This window comes from Trachemys scripta, chromosome 2 (assembly GCF_013100865.1).
Source record: "Trachemys scripta elegans isolate TJP31775 chromosome 2, CAS_Tse_1.0, whole genome shotgun sequence".
NCBI classification, from domain to species: domain Eukaryota; kingdom Metazoa; phylum Chordata; order Testudines; family Emydidae; genus Trachemys; species Trachemys scripta.
In genome coordinates this window covers 223,399,135-223,421,060 of record NC_048299.1, presented here as the reverse complement: position 1 = coordinate 223,421,060, position 21,926 = coordinate 223,399,135, and the positions used below count along the sequence as shown (strand labels likewise).

Here is a 21,926-nt window from a genome sequence, read left to right as displayed (position 1 = left end):
GATTAAAGGTCTTGAGAACATGACCTATGAAGGAAGGCTGAAGGAATTGGGTTTGTTTAGTTTGGAAAAGAGAAGACAGAGGGGACATGATAGCAGTTTTCAGGTATCTAAAAGGGGGTCATAAAGAGGAGGGAGAAAACTTGTTCACCTTAGCCTCTAAGGATAGAACAAGAAGCAATGGGTTTAAACTGCAGCAAGGGAGGTCTAGGTTGGACATTAGGAAAAAGTTCCTAACTGTCAGGGTGGTTAAACACTGGAATAAATTGCCTAGGGAGATTGTGGAATCTCCATCTCTGGAGATATTTAAGAGTAGGTTAGATAAATGTCTATCAGGGATGGTCTAGACAGTATTTTGCCCTGCCATGCGGGCAGGGGACTGGACTCTATGACCTCTCGAGGTCCCTTCCAGTCCTAGAATCTATGAATCTATGAAAAAAGTGTGTACAGTAGTAACAGCCTCTGCCAGCAACGAACCCCAAGAGATCCACTGAATTTGCACGAGTCTGCAGCTGTAAAGGCTTATTTTAGGTGGATCAAGTCTTCCCCTCCAGGAAATCATGACAACTCCTAACTGACTTCCAAGTACACCTCTATCTCAATAGAACGCCGTCCTCGGGAGCCAAAAAATCTTACCGCGTTATAGATGAAACCGCATTATAGTGAACTTGCTTTGATCCACCGGAGTGCGCAGTCCCATCCCCCGGAGCACTGCTTTACCGCATTATATCCAAATTCGGATTATATTGGGTCGCGTTATATCGAGGTAGCAGTGTATTTTAAGAAACAAGTTTTTCAAAGAAGTACAACTATCTATACACTTGTTTCCTTTATTTCTTTGCAAAAACAATTCTAACGCGATTACTTTTTTTTCCCCTTTAAACAAAGACATATCAAATACCACACACATACTTATTCAATAATATCCACATACCCAAAAAACCCCAAAGTCCCACACCTCTAAATCCTATTAAAGTTGAAACTAGTGAAAAACGGTCTCTGATGGTTTAATGTGGAACACAACTACACACCATAAAGGAATGAATTCAAACCATACAGCAAACAAGCATTCCTTTGTGCGATTTTAGTGTGACTCTTTAGAATGCATTTTACTCACTGTGTTGTACAGTTTATCAAATTCAGCATATCGTCTGAAGACAAACCACTCATTTCTACCAACGGAGACCAATACTTTGTAAACCTATGGGAACACAAAGGCAGAGTAAATGTCAAAAATCTGTTTCAGAAAAGCCACCTGTTTTGTTTTCGGGGGGCTTATATGTGCATGTATGTACACACACAAACATATTTCTCACTAAGCTACTTGTTTATTACAACTTCATATAAGCGTTAATCCAAGATTAACAAATCCTGTTTTCTGTAAGCTGCAAAATGCTCATTTTGTTTTAAACTGGAGCCTTAAACATCAGTAAAACTACTATATAAACTCCATAAGATGAATACACATTCAGCAGAAGCATCTTGCTACTAGATACTAAAACGCTGATACAGGTCCACTTTGTGGTGGGCGGGTGGAGAATGAGGAAAGCCTCAAGTCCAATGTAATGATGCAAGAATGAAAGCGGCCTCATTCTACAGAAATTTAGTCAGGTCTTTATAAGTTAAGAATATATAAACAAGCTAAATCTATGCATTTGTTTTAAAAGCAAATACAAAGGAAGCAAGCCTTCATAGTACTGTTAGCCCAAAAAAAGCACATGGTTGTCACTGAAGATCATCCTGACCCAAGCTTTTGTTGAGTAGCATGTCTTGACGAAAACAGGCAAGTGGGAGAAAGCTGTACATTCAACATGTAAGCAATCACTTATCTGTAAGAGTAACTCCTCTGCAGATAGTATCTGTGGAGTTAGACTGCCTAGAAGTGTTTTTAGGATGCATCATTATTGGACAAAGTTGACAATCAAGTCTAGCAAAGAATTTATTTAAAAAGAGTAGTGTTTGCCACTCACGTTTCCAGAAAGGCATAAACTCTAAACCTGTTTACATAACCATCCATTCTGCTTCAACCATGCTCAAACCGCAACAGCAGAATTAGACACCTCCCGAAGAGGAGAAGAGAGATGATGCACCCACAGTTACTATTTATAGTTAAGGATTATTCTTCTGAAGTATTATCTATGGATTCATGCTTACACTGCCATGACTAATGAAAGCATATGAGTTAGTGTAATAGGCTATAAACACTCCCCTGGAAGTCAGGCAGGGAGGAGTTAGTTATTTTCCAAGGGAGCTAGGCAAAGCACCTTCTTCAGCCCAGAGAAATTGGCTGGCCTGCCAGCTGGAAAAGGGAGGATCCCCATCTAGGCTCACCAAGGAACAGAAAAAACAGGAAGGAAAAATTGCAAGACAGTTCTGAGAGAGAAGGAAGTCACACCCAGTCTCACTCCTCCCAGATGTGGTGCTGCTGTTGTAGCCTGAAAGATTCTAGAAAGTGGCTGCTTTACCCAAATCCAGGACTGCTCGTTGCTCCAGCCAACCCCAGGAAGGGAATCAAGTCAGGAGACTCTCAGACCACGATGTAACCAGGAGATCCAATGAAATTTACGTGAAGGATTATTCCCTACCTCCCCTAGATTAGGGACAGGGAGAGCAGAGCCAGCAATTTCTGCATTAAGCTAGGGTGGTGGCAGATTTAACCTGGGAAACAGACAGATTTAACCATGTCAGCTAGAACTACTCTTTTCCTTTGATTACCTGCAGCTGAAGTGAGCCTGATCAGGCTCAGCCACCTGGGGAACCAAGATGAGACAGGTCTTAATTTACACATCTATAAAGGGGCCAAAGCAGGGAAGCTGGTGTTTTAAAGGGACAGTATTCTTTTTCCTTTGTTTGCTGGTGTCTGCCACTAGACAGGGCCACCCTCCTATGGCTAAGCACAAAACTAATGGCTGGGCAAATGGATTGTCCAGATCTCTTCCCATGAATCCTAATTTTTTAAATGGAGCACATGCAGATCTCTGTTCTCATTGTAATGTTCAAGTCAGCTTCTGACTTCATCCCTTTTAAAATGAAAAGTCAAACCTCTTAGCAAGAATTATTAATCATGGTAGAAGAAAACAACCCTCAGCTATAAAGGACCCTGTTTTAGATTACTCCCCGACATCAGACCTGCAGCGGAGGCCTCTGGCATTCAAAAAATCAGCCAGTCAAGTGCAGGCTGTTTCTTTTTCTTCTAAAAAGACATCTCCTGCCTTCCCTACTAAGGAAACAACTCCTGTATCTTACCACAAAAGCCAAAACACTCAAACTACAAATATGTGGTAGTTTAGCCTAGTGTTAAGCATTACCAACTGGTACCATCTTTTTACCTGAGGAGGACACCCCTACCATATTATGCAAACATGCACTTTTGTCCACACTACTGGCAACTACACTGTTCGACTCCTGTGGGGTGAATGGGAATAGAATGGAGTGGCATCCCTAAAGCTTAGGCCTTTGAGACATTATCCTCTCACCTGCTGGATGTTCAAGCAGTTCAAGAAAAGTTACACATCTAAGTGCAAGAATCTTCCACATCTTCCTTACGGTTTTTACAATAATGCTTTCCTCATGTGTGTCTGTCTCTCCTTTTCGTAATCCCCTCCTGCAGGCTCAAGGAGCAATGCCCAGGGGCTCCAGAGAGTCACTGCAATATGGGTTTGCAAGAGGAGAGAAAATAAATGCAGTATAATAGCCATAAAAATGCTCTGGAGGATGCAGGTCTACTATTGAAATTTACTGCACCCATCGCTTCTTGGCTGATAGTGTTATTAAATCCTAAAATATACATGACAAACCCACAAGCTTTGCTGTGAAAAAGTATAATTTGTCAGGCTGCTAATTATTCCTGGATATAAAGTGGAAGAGGGCAAAACTGAGCAATATGCTTCCATAGGGAACATTCACCCGGCTAGACTGTGCCTACTGTCACCTCTTCTCTCTAAAATTTCCCCACTGTTGCTAATGTTGGTGCAGCTCCACAAGTAGGAGTGCCCAGGGAGACAGGTCTCTAGGTTACAGCTGATTTTCTGCCTAAAAAAAATTCTACATGACCTGGTGCTTAAAACTCTGGGGACTGTCATTGTCTTGTGCACTCTAGTGCTGTCACTAGTGAACTTACCACAGCAAGAAATTTCAGGACAAATGTCCAACCACTGACAAGTCTGTAAAGAATTAACATTTAGGTAGTACAATGTGTTAATTTTGTTGTAGGAAGATCAGACTTTTGAGAGAGCTACTTCTTTCAAACTACAAAATCACATGAAATACACTTCCAACACATACTGACCCCCCGAAACTGCAAGTTAACCAAACACCCTTTTTCTTTTCTCCACTCCCCCCAAAACAGTTACTTCATGATATACTTGCATATTTACATTGACTACATAAAGTAATATTCTTTTCCTTCTGAAGATAAAAAGAATAACTGCTGTAGCCTGAAAACAGACATAAACCTTGCACTAGTTTTCATCAGTGAAACACCCTTGGATTTACTAATTCTTTAGAAACATAGAACAAGCTAGTCAGCAGCTCTCAGTTTCAGGAGGAAATTGCACAACAGGGCAATGAATCGGATCACATTTTTGAAAGAAAGCATTAGGATGCATTCTTTATACCCTAACAGACATAGAAGCAAAGACAAAACCACCCAAAACCACTTTACTTCCTATTTTAAGTAAGATTCTTTGCACCATTAAACAAAACAAGTAAGTACTGCCTGCCACCAGATTTAAAAAAAAAAAGCCTGCATGATGTACAAAATATGTCTATCAGGAGGCCAAAAGGAAACAAAATGAGGGGAGGGAAACTTCCAAGGGCATAAGAGTCAGAGAAAATATATGGGAGAGGGAGGGAGTGTAATAAGTGATGAGTTTCCTTTAAAAAACGTATAAAAACCATTAAGAAAAACTGTAAAGATGTAAAATAAATGTAGAGTGTGTATACTCAGGAGCTCGCTTTTTTTTTTTTTTTTTTTTTTAAAGTACACTTCACTCTTTGGGATTTTATGTTTTTCACAGAAAAGATATGGCAACATTTGGATCGGATATGCTAGGGCAAAAAAAAAAAAAATCCCCCCACATTTATACACTAAATGCCAAATATGAAAAAAAAAATCTGCAGTTTTGTTTAAAGGGGTATCAAGAATTTGTAAACCAGAACTATATCTACAAAAAGTGACAAACTCTAGAATAAATATCCTATTTCCCTTGAAGATTCATTGTGTAAAGCATTTTGTTCATTATGTCCAGTACATATCATTTGCACTTGAGCAAACACTAATTTCTGTCATCAGTATGTGGTGAGCACAATAATAGTCAAATATTTAAGATGTGTGCTAATGTACAAAACAAAGCACATAAGTAACAAGTAGTCTGTCTAGAGAAATGCTAACATACTTACAGTAAACCTCTTTTTCTTCTCTCTATGTTCATCAGAGCTGGGAATGCTAACACTTGGGCAGCTTTCTTTGAGATCCATTTTTATGTATTCTTTGGCCAAGTTTGTGTCAAGAGACTCCACTCAGTGTATAGCAAACAGAAGACAATCTCAGCGATACTGATCCAAAATGTGAAGCTTTTCTTGGGAAAATTTAAATTCCATCATGCAACCTTAAAATGTAATTAAAAAGGTAAGATTAAAACAGAAACATTGCTCATTTGCATGGTTAGAATTAGTCTGTGAGCTCCTTCTCTGGGCAGGAATTATAACTTCCTATGCAGATATACAGTACATAGTGCAAAAGTGCCTGATCCTGATTGGGGCCTTTGGCCAGTGGGGACAACAGACACTACTCATCTCTGCAACAGACACTCAAACGCTGATCCTACAAGATGTTCCATGCTGGTGGGCTTTTGCCCCTTTACAGAGCCCCATTGACTTCAAAGGGGGCTCTGCAAGGGTTCAAGGCCCCGCTGCAAAAACTAGCTTGCAGGATCAGGGCCACAGCATGTAATGCACAATTTGGGACAACAAGGCGACAGGCAGATAATTAACATCAGAGTCAAGTTAGTTTTACTCAGCCATAAGAGCTGTATTGAGGTAGAAATAATTTATTCAAGATTATTTCTAAATATCTTCAGATGTTCAAGTCTGTACCTCAAGGCACTGCATTCCTGTCAGAACACACAGAGTATATTTAAGGAAAGATCATATGAGAAAAATCTTTCAAATCAAGTTTAAAGGGACAGAGTTAATTTTAAAACGTCACTTCTGTCTTTTGTTACAAGTGAAGCATATGACGACAGTAACTCCAGGGCCGGCTCTGGCTTTTTTGCCGCCCCAGGCAAAAAAGCCGCTGGCCACCCCCTACCCCCACCCCCTACGGGAAGGGCGGCCGGAGCCCCAGGGGGAGGGCAGCGAGCCCCAGTGGGGGCTCCGCTCTCCCCGCGGTGGCCGGGGGGAGGGCAGCGAGCCCCGGCGGGGGCTCCACTCTCCCCCCGGCAGCCAGAGCGCAGGGGGCAGGGCGACGAGCCCCAGCCAGGGCTCGCCGGGGGGAGGGCAGCCAGAGCACCGGGGGGAGGGCGGCGAGCCCGGCCGTGGCCCCGCTCTCCCCGGGGGCCGGAGCGCCGCGCCGCCCCCCTCCAGGTGCTGCCCCAAGCACAAGCTTGGTGGGCTGGTGCCTGGAGCCGGCCCTGAGTAACTCACAGATTAAGGAGACTTCCCCCAGTTTTGCTTACTTTGTGCTTTTGACAGCACATTGTCTAGAGAGTTTCATCATTTCCCCTGTACAGACTGTTAGTCAACCTCTCTTCATTTAGGCCTTTCAACACAGCAATAGGGAAGGGGGACATTTTAAAAGGCAAGAAAATGAAAAAGTATACCTACCAAAATAGGCCGGGGCCAGGTTAGTATTTAACTGGTTTTCTGAAGTTTAGATTTCAAGTTAATGGTGTCCTCTTTCACTCACCATCTCTGGGGCAGGGACAATTTTTGTTGTTGTGTGTGTGTCTAGCACAAAGGAAACTAATCCTCAACTGAGGCCTCTAAATGTTGCCACAATACAAATATGAACTTTTAAGTAACACACCAGAGGACCATAAATAGATGCTCAAATTTAACAAAAGAACTCCTGTTCAGGAATGTATGGATATTTCAGTTTTTTTGTTTTGTTTTTAAACCAAGTACAGTTCAATCCTAAAAAAAGGTAACACTAAAATATTAAATATCTAGCTTGTTTCATATCTAACTCGACAGGGAGAAAGCTTTCGGGAGTGAAAAGCTCAAATTTTAACTGCCATTTTCTCAAAATAGGGAAGTTGAATATGAACTGCATATTTCAGGGCAAGAATTAAAAAAAAAAAAAAAAACACAACCACCCACCAAATAATTTGATGCAATTCTGCTGTTAGAGACACCCATGTTTGTGTTGGCAGAAGTGACAAAGCCCCTGGTATCCAATTGAAGAGATTTGTTTTTTTTAATATTCAGCTAATAAATCTTAGATGAGTCTGGTTTTCTTCTTATGCTCAAAATCCAATCACCTTGATCTCTTCCAAATCTCCTCTAGTTTCTCCTCAGATTTGAGGAACTTGATCATTAATTATAATTTACAATTAAATAAAAGAAATATTAACATGGTGAAATTATTAAAAATGCAGAAACAGCTATAATCACAGTGAAATCAAGATCATTCACTAAGCAGCCATTTATTCAGTCAAATTTTGTTTTAAAAATTTGACTCCCATTTGCCTTAATGTTTGACTTTCCCATACTTACTGGTAACTCACATCAGAGTAATAGTTTCCAAGTTTAATTCAGATATGTTAATAAGTTACATATTCGAATTACATTATCTTCTACACACCAAATCAGCCACATGTACCTTTGATGAGCCACTGTTAAAAAGCCGTGTTATACTGTAAACCATAATTACTCTTTTATAAAATTATATTTGGGTGCATAACCTGTAAGAAGTGTGCTCCCTTACTCCCCACACCTAGTTTAAAAAATAAACTAAAAATGTTGCAGTTAAATATTATACTGCAGTCCTTCCCCATTACCCCAAATATGTATTATTTGGTACAGAAGGCCCCTAAAGTCAATGAAAGTGGTATAATATTTTCAGTCATGTTTTATACTAGGTATATGATTTACAAAACATTTATGCCCATTTATGGAGCTAGTAGTTACACATATACTGCATTTGCTCATATTGTTTACTTACTTATTTTCCTGGCCATCACGTCGCATATTAGAACAGCAAGCTTTTTCTGTCTTTCCTTCCCTCATTAACACCATCCTCTGAGCACTGTCAACCTCTCACAAATGGACACTGTGTCTAATCCTACAATGTTCCTGGAATTTTTGCATTCACCCTCATGTCAATTCCACTTAGGGCATGTAAGGTAAAGATACAGGCCATCCCTCTCACATTCTTTAGATTTCAAAGCCATAGCAGAATGACAGGACACTAAGAGTTGCAGTACTACTGAAGAAAAGGCATGGATTATAAGAAGTCATAGTCCAGAGAGCAGTACTGCACAGATTTGATATATAGCTCATTCTCAAATGTAGAAAGTCCAAGAGAAGAGTCACCAAGTTTGATACAGGATGAATTTACTCATCTTGATCTGGTAGAAAAGAATGAGCAGCTATTGAAGACTTCAAAGAACAGCAAACAATAAAAATATTTATACTGCAAGTTGCTTGAAGCTTTGCATGATGCAGCTTGCGTTTGTTTCCCTGAGGAGACTACACTTACAATAGCGTTGCAAAACAACATTAAAATTAGGTGGTAAAATTGGAAAGAGCAATTGCACCTTGCCTATGAAACTCCAGAAGTTGAAAGCCTTCATGCAGTTTCTATTCACCAGCAGCACTCAACTATCATGGTAACTCCTCAACTGTAACATACATAAGAACTTCATTTCAAAAAGGTTTTTCAGTTTTTCTTGATTCCTCCACCCCTACAACACTGCAGATCAGCAGGTTTATTTGCTAATTTCAACAGTGCCTAGCACCATGGCAACTAGGTAATTCAATAAGGATCACAGGTTAGATGTATCACTCATTAAAAAAGACAAAACACAATCATACCAGACAAGCATTGCAGTGTGCCTTTAAGGCTTTTGTAGACTCAGGCAGACCACCAGAGAGGAGTGAATTTTAAATAGGAGCTGAGAAAGCTCTACCACTGCTAATAGTGTGCTCCCCTATTAGAAACAAGTGCCTTCCTGCTGGCCTCAACTCCCATGACAGGTAGAGGGAAAAGACAAAAGTCTGACAACCAGACCATACACCTTGAATTGCACCCAAGTGTACATAGGAATCCACATCTGGCAACTCACAGCAGCCAAGAGACCTTCAGCATCAACTGAAGCTCCCACAGGCTGGAAGGGAGAAAGGTGCAGAAGACATTTGCACACAGATGGGCAAAGCTTTTCCACAGAACATTTTTCACCGAAAAATACAGATTTGAGTTGACTGAATGTTTTGTGAACTAGTGTTGATTTCAGCAAACTGTTTTGGTTTAAATGAAAAAAGTTTAGAGGAAGTGGCAGTTCCCCCTTATAAAACTTTAGCCCAGTGGTTAAGGGACTGGGAGACCCAGGTTTAAATCCCTTCTGGTGCAGGGACTTGAACCCAGGTTCTCACTTTGTAGGTGATTGCCCTAACCACCGGGCTACAGTGTATTCCAACGTGGGGGAAATCTCAGAGTTTCTTCTGTTGAAGCTGTTTCACTTTGTATAAAATAGTGAAAGAGTCATTGGACCAGAGACCGAGAATATGACTTACAGCCCTCTGTTTAGGACTCCCCTTTGGGAGGGGGAACATCTAGGTTCCAATCCCTGCTCCAGTGACAATTTAATTAATTTATACATAGAGGAACAGCTTCAAAAGGAGAGACTGAGAACAATCCATGGATAAATGCCCTATAGCCTGATGGTCAGAGCAAGGATTCAAACCCAGGCCTTCAATATCTTGGGTAAGTGCTCCAGGATAAAGGTTATAGGTGATGGCACTCCCTCCCGCTCCCCGTTTTGTGAATCTAGCCCTTCATTTTCTTTGCTAAAACAAAACAAGGTTAAATGCCCAAAACTGAAATGAAGTTTAGTTTGACCTGAATGAAAATTACTCTGTTTTTTCCCTGCTGAAAATCCCCAAAAAGTTTGATTAAACAACCTGAACTTTTAAAAAAAAAAAAAAAAAAAAAAAAAAAAATTTAAGGAACTGCCAGTGAAATGAAAATAGTCAGTTATTTGCACAGCTCTCTGTTGTGAGGTTTGCATTAGAAAAGAATGGGGCAGTCTCCTTGGCAGTTTTAGATGAAAAAACATCAAAAGCAAATACCTAGATCTGTCACAAGAGCAGCAACCGATCCATGAATCATTCTGACAAAACGCAAGAATGCACACTTGTTAGATAGTGAGACACCCGTTTGTCCACTACCGTTGTCTTTTACCAAAAAGCATGCCTTTCGTTCTTTTCTGGGTTAACTATATAGCCCAGGGGTAGGCAACCTATGGCACGTGTGCCAAAGGCAGCATGCGAGCTGATTTTCAGTGGCACTCACACTGCCCGGGTCCTGGCCACCCGTCCAGGGGGCTTTGCATTTTAACTGAATTTTAAATTAAGCTTCTTAAACATTTTAAGAACCTTATTTACTTTACATACAACAATAGTTTAGTTATATATTATAGACTTATAGAAAGTAACATTTTTAGAAGGTCTAACTGTATTACTGGCATGCAAAACCTTAAATTAGAGTGAATAAATGAAGACTCGGCACACCACTTCTGAAAGGTTGCTGACCCCTGATATAGACATTTCAATTTTATCCAGATCCCTGTCTCTCTCAGGAACTGTGAATGCCAGGAGAATAGAACATGGCTGTTACAAAAAGCAGACACACATCTGACTATCCCCATACATATACAACATTGCAGTACAATATATTTGAAAATCTCCTCAAGTGACCTATTATAAAAACTGAGCAAGATGGATCACTATCAGTACATCCACACAATTTCAATTCCATATTAGGATCTGAATCCTGACCGACAGGAATCCAAGAAGTCTTTTCAATCTACCGCTGAAGTTGGCTCATCTCGACCTTCTTGATAAACTTCCTTAAAACTGGAAGATTTGTGAGAGGATAGTAACTAGTGAAGTTTTAATGTCCAAATATGGTTGCATAAGCAAGGTCCTAACCACTTGTCAACCATGGCTAGCTGCTTGCACTTTTGGAGAGAGGAATTAAAAAAGTATCACCAATGCCCCCTTCCCAATGACCCTCCTGCTGACTTTAATCCTTCACCATGGACAACTCCCCTCTGAAGAGTAGCTGGGTGATATTCTAAGCATCCCCAAAAAGCCCTGTAAATAAAAAGTGGGTGAAAGCCAGCCCCCTCCTATTCTAATACTTTTCCTTGGTGATTGGAAACTTGGCCCAAACTGTACTATGAAAGGCCTCTCAAGTTTTGTATCTAATAAGAGAGAAACATTTTAGTCTAACTATTTTAACTTACAACAGCACCCAGAGGGCCCAAATCAGGATCCCAGTCCCATTGTGCAGGATGCTGTACAGACACACTGCAAGAAAAAATGTCCCTGTCCCTCAAAAGCTAAAACTAGATTAGACAGTTTGTGTGTACTTCCCATGCCGGCTGTAGCACTGAAATTAATAACCAAACAGTATGCCCAAAGCTCCACTGACAACAATGCTGCTGGTGTTCCCACACTGTAAAGGAAGGGTACCATCTTCCTTTCAGCACTTTGAGCAATAGGAGGAAGCAGACAGGGAGGTGGAGCGGGCAAAAGGAGTGGGAGGGCAGGTGAAAATAAGAGGATTTTTCCAAATTTATTTGGAAAAGAGAGTCAGCAGGAAAAGAATCTGGCATGTACCTTTTAAGAGGCAATATAAACAAATGACCACAAGGAGAAAGACATTTGGGTGGCTACACTAACCTTTCACCTCTGGAAAGCTAGGTCCAAATCCAGGGCTGGGTCACAAGTGAAATCTGGAAGCTCCAGCTGAGACGGATTCTGGTGCAGGAGGGACCTGCAAGAAATAATGCTGGATAAATAGGAGATATTTCAATTATTTGTCATGGTTAAGAGTTAAAAATAGGTTTAATGTTCTCTCTTTAAATTAGGCCATAGTATCAGTTTCAGTACATCAAGATAGGATAATCACAGAAAGAAGAGAGACAGGGACTGTCAGAGGATCATGAGACTTAAAAAGTATATTAAATTTATCCATCGCTAGCCTAAACCCTAACAAATATCAGAGGGGTAGCCATGTTAGTCTGAATCTGTAAAAAGTAACAGAGGGTCCTGTGGCACCTTTGAGACTAACAGAAAAGACTTTTCTGTTAGTCTCAAAGGTGCCACAGGACCCTCTGTTACTTTTAACCCTAACAAAGTTACCTGAATTTCAAAAGGGACCCAAGTCCGCTTGGATTTGTTGAATGACTAACTTCAAAATAATTCAGGTTTCAAACAGACCACCCTTTAATACCATGTGCATTTTCATTTTATGGACCTTTTTGTAAGTTTTAAAGAGTGTTTTCAACTCTCCTGCTGATGTTTACAAAAATCTGTCTAGCAAAGGAGAGTGCAGAGCACTTCCCTACATGCCCGGGCCCACCCCTCCTCAGCTCTTCACGCATTCCTGCTGGTTGCCATTTCAGTTCTGCTCCCATTAGTGGTAAATACCCTAGAGAACAGCTTGCACTTGGAGCTCCTTCAGATAAGAGATGATGAAAGCAATGCTAGTTCATAAGACAGGAAGTGCAACATTGGCCTTCTGCAAAATGATAAAACTGAATGAAGACAAACTGCTGTCAAACTGGAAAAAAGAAGAGTGTGAATTGTGTTCCTCCTCCACCCCTTAACCTGTAAACTGCTGCTGTAAAAACAACCCCCCCCCCCGCCTCCACCCCACCCCACCACCACCACCACCGGTCACTCTGCAATAATCTGGTCAAGGTGAAATGTAACTCTTTTGTTATTCTCCCTAGGAGAAAGGAAGAGGACAGAGGTGAGTGAGAAAAGTTAAAGAAGAATGAAGAGGAACAGGAATAGGGGATAATTGCCTACTTTGCATCCCCTACCTCAGTTTCACTGGGTAGAAAGAATAAGGGAGACATTTTCTACTTATAATCCCACTGAAAAGTATGCCTCCCCTAGGACAGCAACACTTATTTTATCTGTCCTGGGACAACCACTAACTGTTACATGTGAAATTTCAACATTTGTATCTCAGGTTGGATCTGTCAGGATTCTTGTTTATTGCAAGACAGAATGAACTATAGGCTCCACCACTGTTGAATGACTGTAGTGTGGATCATTACTAACAACTGAGCATGTATTCAGCAAGCTCCTAGATCTGCCTTAAGAGCAGCCCTCTAGAATTGTTAGTAAAGACTTATTTACCCATATTTAGTCCTTAATGATTAATCTCTAGCCATATCCAGAGAATCTGGACGAAGGGATACAACAACTGTAAATGCATTAAATTAGTGATGAACTACAGGCAGTAAAGTCCACTTGCACTGGTCATATGCCAACACTTATGTTTTCTGGATTGCTTCCTCAACCTTCCTGTGTAGCAGCTCCAATTAATTTAGGCAAAAATTTTCAAAATTTGGGTGCCTAAGGACAAGCTCATAAATATGGATTTAAAGTTTTGGCCATAGTGCCTTGAGCTGCTTCTGACAGATCTTACGATAAAGCCTATCCCACTTCCTTTGCTTCAACCACTTGTAGGGAGTCCAATTTTGCTTCAGCAGGCAGTCAGGCTTCTGTAAACATCAACCAGAGGGTTGTTATCCCCTTTTTGACTCCATTAACATACATCCAGTCACATAATTTGGAGAGGCAGGATAGTCTAGCGTAATGAATATGGGAGTGGGAGTCAGATCATCGTAAACTCCAATTCTGGTTGGGTTACTGGCTGTGTGTGTGTATTTGGACAAGTCACTTTACTACTTTGTCTCCAGTTCCCATCTTTAAAATCATAGAATGTAGGGCTGGAAGATAAGTCAGGTCATCTAGTTTAGTGCTGAGGCAGAACCAGGTATACCTCCTAGACCATTGAGAATACTGACATATTTAAGGAGGGTGTTGCAATATTTGTAAAGAGCTCTATAAAAGTATACACCAAAATTTCATAACCAACAGGGTAAGAGATCTAGAAAATGGAACATCTCCAGAACAAAAAGCTGATAGGATATGCAGCATCAAATCTAAGCAGACTCTTCAAATTTAGATATCCCTAATTCTGCAGAAGTCAATGGAACAGTTAATACTGCCAAATTCCAACAGTGACAAGGGGTGAGGTAATATATTTGAGAAAGCTTGTCTCTCTATCCAATAGAAGTTGGCCCAAAAGATATTACCTCACCCACCTTGTAACTCTAATATCCTGGGACCGATACATTCTTGGAATTTTGTTATAGCTGTAACATAGTTAAGTAGAACAGATTTGAAGGCAAACCAAGAAGAGCATTAAGAAACTTACAGCAACACAATACTGTGGGCCCAATTCACCCATACCCAACCCTTTGGGTAGTTACACCAGTGCAAAGTATTACCAAACTCAGAATGATAGTGTTTTACACCCACTCTGCACTGATCCAAATGTCTACAGGGAAATGGTGACTCAACAGTCTTTCCTCAGAGAATAAGGTCATAATAGATGTCTTTAAAAAAAAAAAAATCTAAGGATATAGAAAGCATCAATCTATGCCTACAATACAAGTTGGTGTCACAATTTCTAATGTGGCACGGTTGTGATTTATAGTGAAAGGTGCTTATGGAAGCTAAGCATCAATTAGACACCACACATTAAGGCTACCATCAAGCAGGATATAGCTGAGGTAATTTATACAGCTTTAAAGAGAGTATCAAAGAAATAAAAATAGCAATCCTTTACTGCTGCATACAAATTAAGCTTAAAAAAAAAAAAAAAAAAAACCACTGATCTAACAAGTCTTCCATATTGCATTTTTTTTAAAGTAATACAAAAGCCAATTTTGAAAATCACTACAAACATGCAGACACAAAAAGTTAATATAAAAATACTGAAAATATTAAGATTGTAATAAGCCTACAAAAAAAGTTCCAGTTAAAAAGTTAATGGTATTCCTTCTTTAGTTCCAAAAGGATCTTCAAGAAAATAGTTACAGGGAATTATTTGATCTCCTCTAAATTTGAATTTTCTTGTTTTTATTAACTCCTGTTACAAGCTTTTAAGATGTATTTTATTAAATTCTCTCATTTAGAGTAGTAAATAGCAGTCACCTGAAAGATCAGATTAATGTTCTGGTGAGCACTATTTAAAAAAAACAAAACAACACACACACAAAAATCTATGTTTAGGTACTCATGAGACCAGAACAGTTTCATTGGAGTTCTTCTAGTCTATCGGATAAATGGCTTTTTCAGTTTAAATATGAAACATATAAAGTCAGCATAACACAACAGCCCCTCTAAATCCAAATTTAGGTATCTCAGTGTATAATCATGTTAAGTGTATCTTCACTGAAAGCTATGAAACACCTGACTGCATGAAAAATGGAGCTAGTGATTTATCTGTGAAATTCCCAGGAGTGTGGTGGTTGTTGGGAGAAGCACAAAGGTCTTGAAACTGCAGACATAGGTAAATAGTGTGTTGTAATAAGTTTAGCAAGCGATAACACAAACCTCAAAAATAGACAAGTGAGTGACAAACCACATTCCATATTGAGTTATGGCATGTTCAGAACCAGAAAATAGAAGGGTATCTTTTGGATGGCGTAGGGAAGAGAATTGACCAGCTTCCCCTAACATCTGTATGAAAATAAATTAAAAAAAACTCTAGTGTCACTGCAGCAAATCTTTAAATACTAATACCTTACAATTTTGTATTCATGAACATAAATTACATTCCCCCAGGAGACCCAAAGTCATATCATGCCATAAAGGGATGGGGGGAGGATGCAAAGTATTTGTTGTTTTAGAAGTAGCCTTAATGGAGTTCAAACACATTGACTCCAGTACAACTGTTAGTTCCCCTCCATAGTTGCAACTTTTCCACAAAATGAGCAGTTTACAGCCATAAGCAATTTTGTACAAGACACAAAGAAATCTCCTGAAGATAGAGTTTTATATCATCACACAGAAGGTGGCTGCTCCTTTTCCCCATCCCAGGGACTCTGACAGAAGAGAAGTGTACTCAATGCCAGGTCCTACTCCCGCCCTCAACACCTTGCAGTAGGGGCTGGGAAATTCATTGCATCTTGTTACAAGGTGAAGAAATGACATTGATCTGCTTAATAGGAAAAAAGTCTAGATAAACTGAAGTATTTTCTGAATAATGTCTCCTTCACTTTAGGAAGGGAGCGCCTCTTCTACCTCCATCCCCCTTAACCCTGGGAGCCCCAAAGCAGCACCTAAACAGAGTACCTGGCTCCAAAACCCTTCTCTCTTGTACCCTGGTCCCAAAGCTGTATCAAAGACACAGCACTCCACAGCTTGCAAGACAAAGTGCTCAGCTTCCTCTCCCTAGGCATGCCCATCTGGAGAGCTCTGTAAGCAAGTTGTGTACACACACTGGAACTCTTCCAACAACGACTGCAGGGCAATGAGAGGAACAGTCCCCTTTCTGATCATCACACAACAGAGTCCTGAGCTGTTAGTGCTCTCTCAGCCAGAGCAGCTCACACTCCCTATATCACAGGACACTAGAGGACCAGAACGAGAGCCCAATGAAAAGCATCACCCACTCCTACATAGAATCCGGCCCAAGACTCAACAATACTAACCTCAAGATGCAAAAAGCCCCTATCCAGAGTCAGACCTTTCAAAGACCTTGGACCAAACCCTAACGAGACAAGACACCGCCCACTGGGGACAGCAGATCAGAAACCGTAGTTAAGAGCCTCCGCAACAGCAGATCTGTCTGTGACCACAGGCAAACCAGACAGCTGACTGGCGCTCAACGCGCACCACCGCACCCGCAAACGAGAGTGTGAAGCCAGTGCAAACCCAGTGCGGGAGGAGCGCCCCGGTCGGCACCACGGAACCCAACACACCTGCGAGACACACGGACTCGGATTGCGAGCCATGCATCGCCAGCCTGTCCGCCCGCGGAGGGAGCGGAGACGGAGACGCATTAGTGGTGTTTTAACGAGGACAAGAAAAACTGGCCACCACAGATCCCCGCCGCTGTCCCCACTCCCGGCTGAACCCCATCCTGTGCAGCATCTGCTGGGACAGGCGCAAGCTGCTGCCAGCCCGTCGGGCCACTACAGCGCTGGGCGGGGATGGAGTTAACGCCCTCTCCGCCCCTGGGCGGCGGCACGATGGGCGACCGGGCGCAACAGCGTCGAGGCCAGGCCAGGCCAGCGCTTCCCCACGCACCTGGCTCCCCCGCGGGGCCCGGCCCTCGGGGAGGCAGCGCAGCACCCAGCAGCCCGCCGCTTTCCCGGCCCACATACCGCGAGCCCGCCAATCCGGGCCCGCGGCGCCAGGTGGCCCCGCCAGGTGGAGGGCGGGGTGGCGCCGCGCCGGCAGAGCTGTGGGGGAAGAGAAGGGACGCCCAGCCGCCCTCTGCAGGGCACAGAGCGCAGGCTTGGCTCGGCTCGGCTCGGCCTGGGAGCTGCCCGCTCCCCGGTGTGCGGGGCAGACCTACCCCACCCACAGCCTGCCCAGCCCAGCCCCTTGGAGCTCTTCCCGTCTGCTTCCCCAGCAGGCACCCCCCTCCGCCAGCCCAGCAGTGTAGCATTTTTCCCCCACCTCGAGGCATGGGCCCCGGGCCTACTCCATCCCCGTGACTCGTTTCCCCTGGGGCAATACTTTCCCTTATAGTGCCAGCTGTAGCGAAAGGCTCTCCCCGCAGGCGTCTTCTCGCTTTTACCTTGCAGCGCACACTGCTCCCCGCTTATACCAGCCAGGCCAGGACTAGCGCAGCTCTTTGAACGCTATGGTACAAGTTGTTCTAGCTCCAGAGCAGGTGGCTTAGGAGCAGCACGAGCAGGGCCTTCCCACAACGTTGTGGAGCAAAGGGAGAAAAGCTCTGCTAGGAAACGGTACTCGTTAGGACAGCTTGGCAGAATAGGAACACTAGTGTAGGCCACTGTTGCATTCACGCATAAAAGCAGGAAACTATAAACGTAGGTCCTGGAGCTATAGGGAAAAGAGATGGGACAAGCCTACAACAGGGGTTGGTAACCTTTCAGAAGTGGTATGCCAGTCTTCATTTATTCACTCTAATTTAAGGTTTCACAGGCCAGTAATACATTTTAATGTTTTTAGAAGGTCTCTTTCTCTAAGTCTATAATATATAACTAAACTATTTTTATATGTAAAATACATAAACATTTAAAAAAAACCTAAGAAGCTTCATTTAAAAATTAAAATAAAATGCAGAGGCCCCTGGACTGGTGGCCAGGACGCAGGCAGTGTGAGTGCCACTGAAAATCAGCTCACATGCTGCCTTTAGCATGTGTGCCATAGATTGCCTACCCCCTGGCCTGTAGACTAAACTGATACTCATTTTACTAAGTGATAATCCTCATAAAGCAGATGTTAGGCAAAAAATTAATTATTTAGAATGCCAAGACAACTAGGTTAAAAATAGGGATGGAAAACTACTTTTTTCAGTTTAACCCGTTGCAGGCTTTTGTATACGAACCCACATTTAGCTACACAAGTGTGTGACTTACCATCTAGGATAGCAGGTAGGGTAATCATCCATCCTATCAATTACTTTAAATGAAAGTCGTCTGTAACAGCAGAAATAAAGAACTAATGCAGGAAGATCAGAGAGTTTTGTGCAAATCTGGCACCAGTTTAGGGCAAGATGTTTCCTGTCCTTTACATCTTCCTTGCCAAACAAGCAGCTGTGTGGCTGTAGACAATGTGCTCAGACCCTATTTTTATACCTCCCAAATTAAGGGTCAGGTTCCAATACCCTACTCAAAATTAGTTGCACTTTACTTCATAAATTGTCCTACTCAACTCAAGGTGTCACTCATAAATAAGGATATTAGAATGCAGAATCTGGGCCAAAAGGTAGGTCTGCTTTGAAATCAGAGTCAATGCAGACCTTTACTTTAGCAATGCTATTATTCTGATTTATTTGGTTTGCTAGATCTAAACATGCAGGTGAGCATGAAGTTAATAGACAGCAGGCTAAAACCAGTGGAAAAAAATTACAATTTCTATAATGGGTATAAGAATTAGGAAGGGACTGAGCCATGCCTGTAGTCAACGTAAGTGAATGAGGCCTTGTCTCCATGAGAAAGTTGTAGGGATTGTTACTAATTTAACTACATTGATTATTGACTTAAGCCACAAACTGAAATAAGAGTCTACATGTGTCTAAATATAGTTTCTAAGCCAATTTAGTTAAAGTAGGTACAGTTGTATTGTCAAAGCTTAAGAGGCAAATACCCTTTCCAACAGTAAATATTAATATGAATGATTGAAGGGACACCAGGGACCCAGACCTAACTAAGCTTTGTGTAGCTCTAATAGGTCTCTCCCCAAAAATACTTGATCCAATAAAAGATTTCTCTCACCCACCTTGTCCGTCTAAAGGGATACTGATGAGGAAACTAACCCTAGATTGTTAAATAAATTAGATGTTACTCTTTTTATAATTTATAAAGGTATACTCTTTACATTATACCTGACTTGGATGTGAAAATGATCTAGTCGGTTTCACTTTCTGTTTAGTGTGTGTGACAGAATGATGCAATATCTGAGTTCCAGAAACACTTCAGGGAAATATTTAAATGCCAGTCAAAACTGTTTCCGTCAGAACTTAGAAAGGCTCAGAAATGTTTCTGTTGACCGATTTTGTTTTTGTTTTTTTTAAATCCCTTGTTTTTAACCCAACTTTATTTAACCTGACTAGACATGATATTTCTTTAACTGGAGTCAGTACAGTCTTATCATTGAGTACATAGCAAATACGTCAATTTGTGAGATCCTGTTTTTGAATCTGGCTGTTGACAGTATTTCACTAAGCTGTCATTCATTGACAGTCATCCAAAAATCATCCAAAACATAGACACAGTCTGGCATTGTTGAAATACAAAACGTTAATCAAAACACTGAAGTAAATGCATGCACACAAAAGCTACAAATCAACTCACTAGATCACAGTTTCTCTGCTTTCTGTGCCCTTTGTTAGAAATAGTGTAGTAAACAGTTATGGAACAACTTTTTTTTCCCCTTCCTCTTTTCAGTGTTTATTTTAAAGTGGATATTACTGTGTATCTTGACTCTATTCCTTAGAAACAGTTTGCTTTTCATTTATTCTGAACTGGAAAGGTTTTTGTTCCATGTCACATGTTCATAAAGAATACCTACGCAAACTGTGCTATCATTGGTTTCAGAATAGCAGCCGTGTTGGTCTGTATCTGCAAAAAGAACAGGAGTACTTGTGGCACCTTAGAGACTAACAAAAATTTATTTATTTAACAAATTTGTTAGTCTCTAAGGTGCCACAAGTACTCCAGAATTAGAATGATAGCATAAAAAGAACCGAAGTTCCTTTGCCAGAAAGGACTGCTGACTTTAAGTCAGTTAAAATAACTTGTTACACCTTTAAGATTGCCAACCAATTTAGTTGGGTTAGACAGAGTTATGTGACATAAAATAGTTCAGTAGCACTGCTCTTCTAGTTAGTCAGTAGTTTTTGGAGTTTATCATTACTGGGTAGCAAAAAACAGGGTCATGGGACTGAGCTGCAGCACAGGGGCCTCATCTCAGGGAAGGCTGGTACTACAACACAATTGGTCTGGGGAGGGGCAGAAAAGACACTGGGTTGAACAGGATTGGAAACTACTTGCTCCCCCAACTGCAGTGATGAAAAAAACAGGCTCTAACTTCTCTTTCAAGATATATATATATATATAATCAAAAATGCATAGTCTACAGCAGACTGTTGTGCCAGCCTGAGTGACCACAGTTAATGGCGTCACACCAGGCATTGTGTAGTGAAGTTCTCACATCTGGCTTAATCCTGAAAAGCCACAAATCTGCAGGGCAGCCCCATAGGAAGTGCCACATTGAATCAGGGCACATGCACCCCTTTACACATCAATGGAGAATTTGAGAACAGTGTGCTGGAGTGTCCCCCCCATCCTGGCAACATGGCTGAAGAGCATACATTCAAAAGCGGTGTTGCATATCCAAGTTGACCAATCTATCAGTATCACAGTGGACCACTGGAATGGAAGAAGGTTACTCCTTCCATGGTAATTTGATCACTTTGTGGCAGATGGGCCTACTGACACCGGTGATGACGATCTTGGGTGAGTTCTTTGACAAAAGCTATCCTGTACTCAGTGTCATTCAGTGTTAACACATTCCATGCGATGACACAGAACAAGCCTGTAAGGTCTGTTTTGGACTTCCAGAAAGTTGGGGTCACCAAGGCTGCATCTTCCCTAAGTGGAGTTTGGGTTGTGCCTGTTGTATGAGTGCTCAGCATGCCACTCCTCTTCCTAATAGCAGGGGCATTAGCCCTGATGCTATTGTCATGGTCTACATGGTGGGTTGTCCCTTCATTTTATTCTGCCTCCTTGGAACTGGGAGGCGAGGGAGAGATGTAGAGGGGTCTTATTTTGGGAGACACCAGCCCCTTTCCCAGGAGCTCTTCTGCCAGATGATGTTGGTTCCTGAAGGCATGAATGACCATAATGAAGATCTAGTTGTTCTTCTGCCGTATGCATTCCACGCATGCACCATTGTGGCTCATCTACCTTCACTACTGTTGGAGAACGTGGCCCTTATCCACTGGGTCCATTGTTGGTCTTCACTTGTTACCCTAAGTGGGGGCCCTTTTGGACCAAAGGCTCACATTGGCATGGAGAACCACACTCTGAATTAGCACAGCTTACACCACAACTACTCACTACTCAGATAGGGCAGGATCAATCTTATTTTAAGTAGACCCTTTCTCATTATGCTGAAACTATGCTTATTTGCTA

At 41.7% G+C, this 21,926-nt stretch overlaps 1 protein-coding gene across 10 annotated transcripts in view; it reads right to left on the bottom strand.

Moving 5' to 3' along the window:
* The window catches only part of LOC117873546 (serine/threonine-protein kinase Sgk3), a 76,846-nt gene that overhangs the window by 32,000 nt on the left and 22,920 nt on the right, over positions 1 to 21,926 (bottom strand). For 3 of the 10 annotated variants that reach the window (XM_034763024.1, XM_034763029.1, XM_034763028.1), the window contains exons 2-4: positions 11,905 to 11,998; positions 5,398 to 5,606; positions 1,115 to 1,198 (exon numbers count right to left, since the gene is read on the bottom strand). In XM_034763024.1, coding sequence (XP_034618915.1) covers positions 1,115 to 1,198; positions 5,398 to 5,475 — 162 coding nt within the window. In that variant the 5' untranslated portion in view covers positions 5,476 to 5,606; positions 11,905 to 11,998. Of the gene's footprint in view, positions 1 to 1,114; positions 1,199 to 3,473; positions 3,656 to 4,117; positions 4,193 to 5,397; positions 5,607 to 11,904; positions 11,999 to 15,645; positions 15,669 to 17,015; positions 17,246 to 17,343; positions 17,397 to 17,420; positions 17,441 to 21,926 lie in introns of those variants that run through there. The other 7 variants (XM_034763030.1, XM_034763026.1, XM_034763025.1 and 4 more) reach the window with 7 other exon arrangements.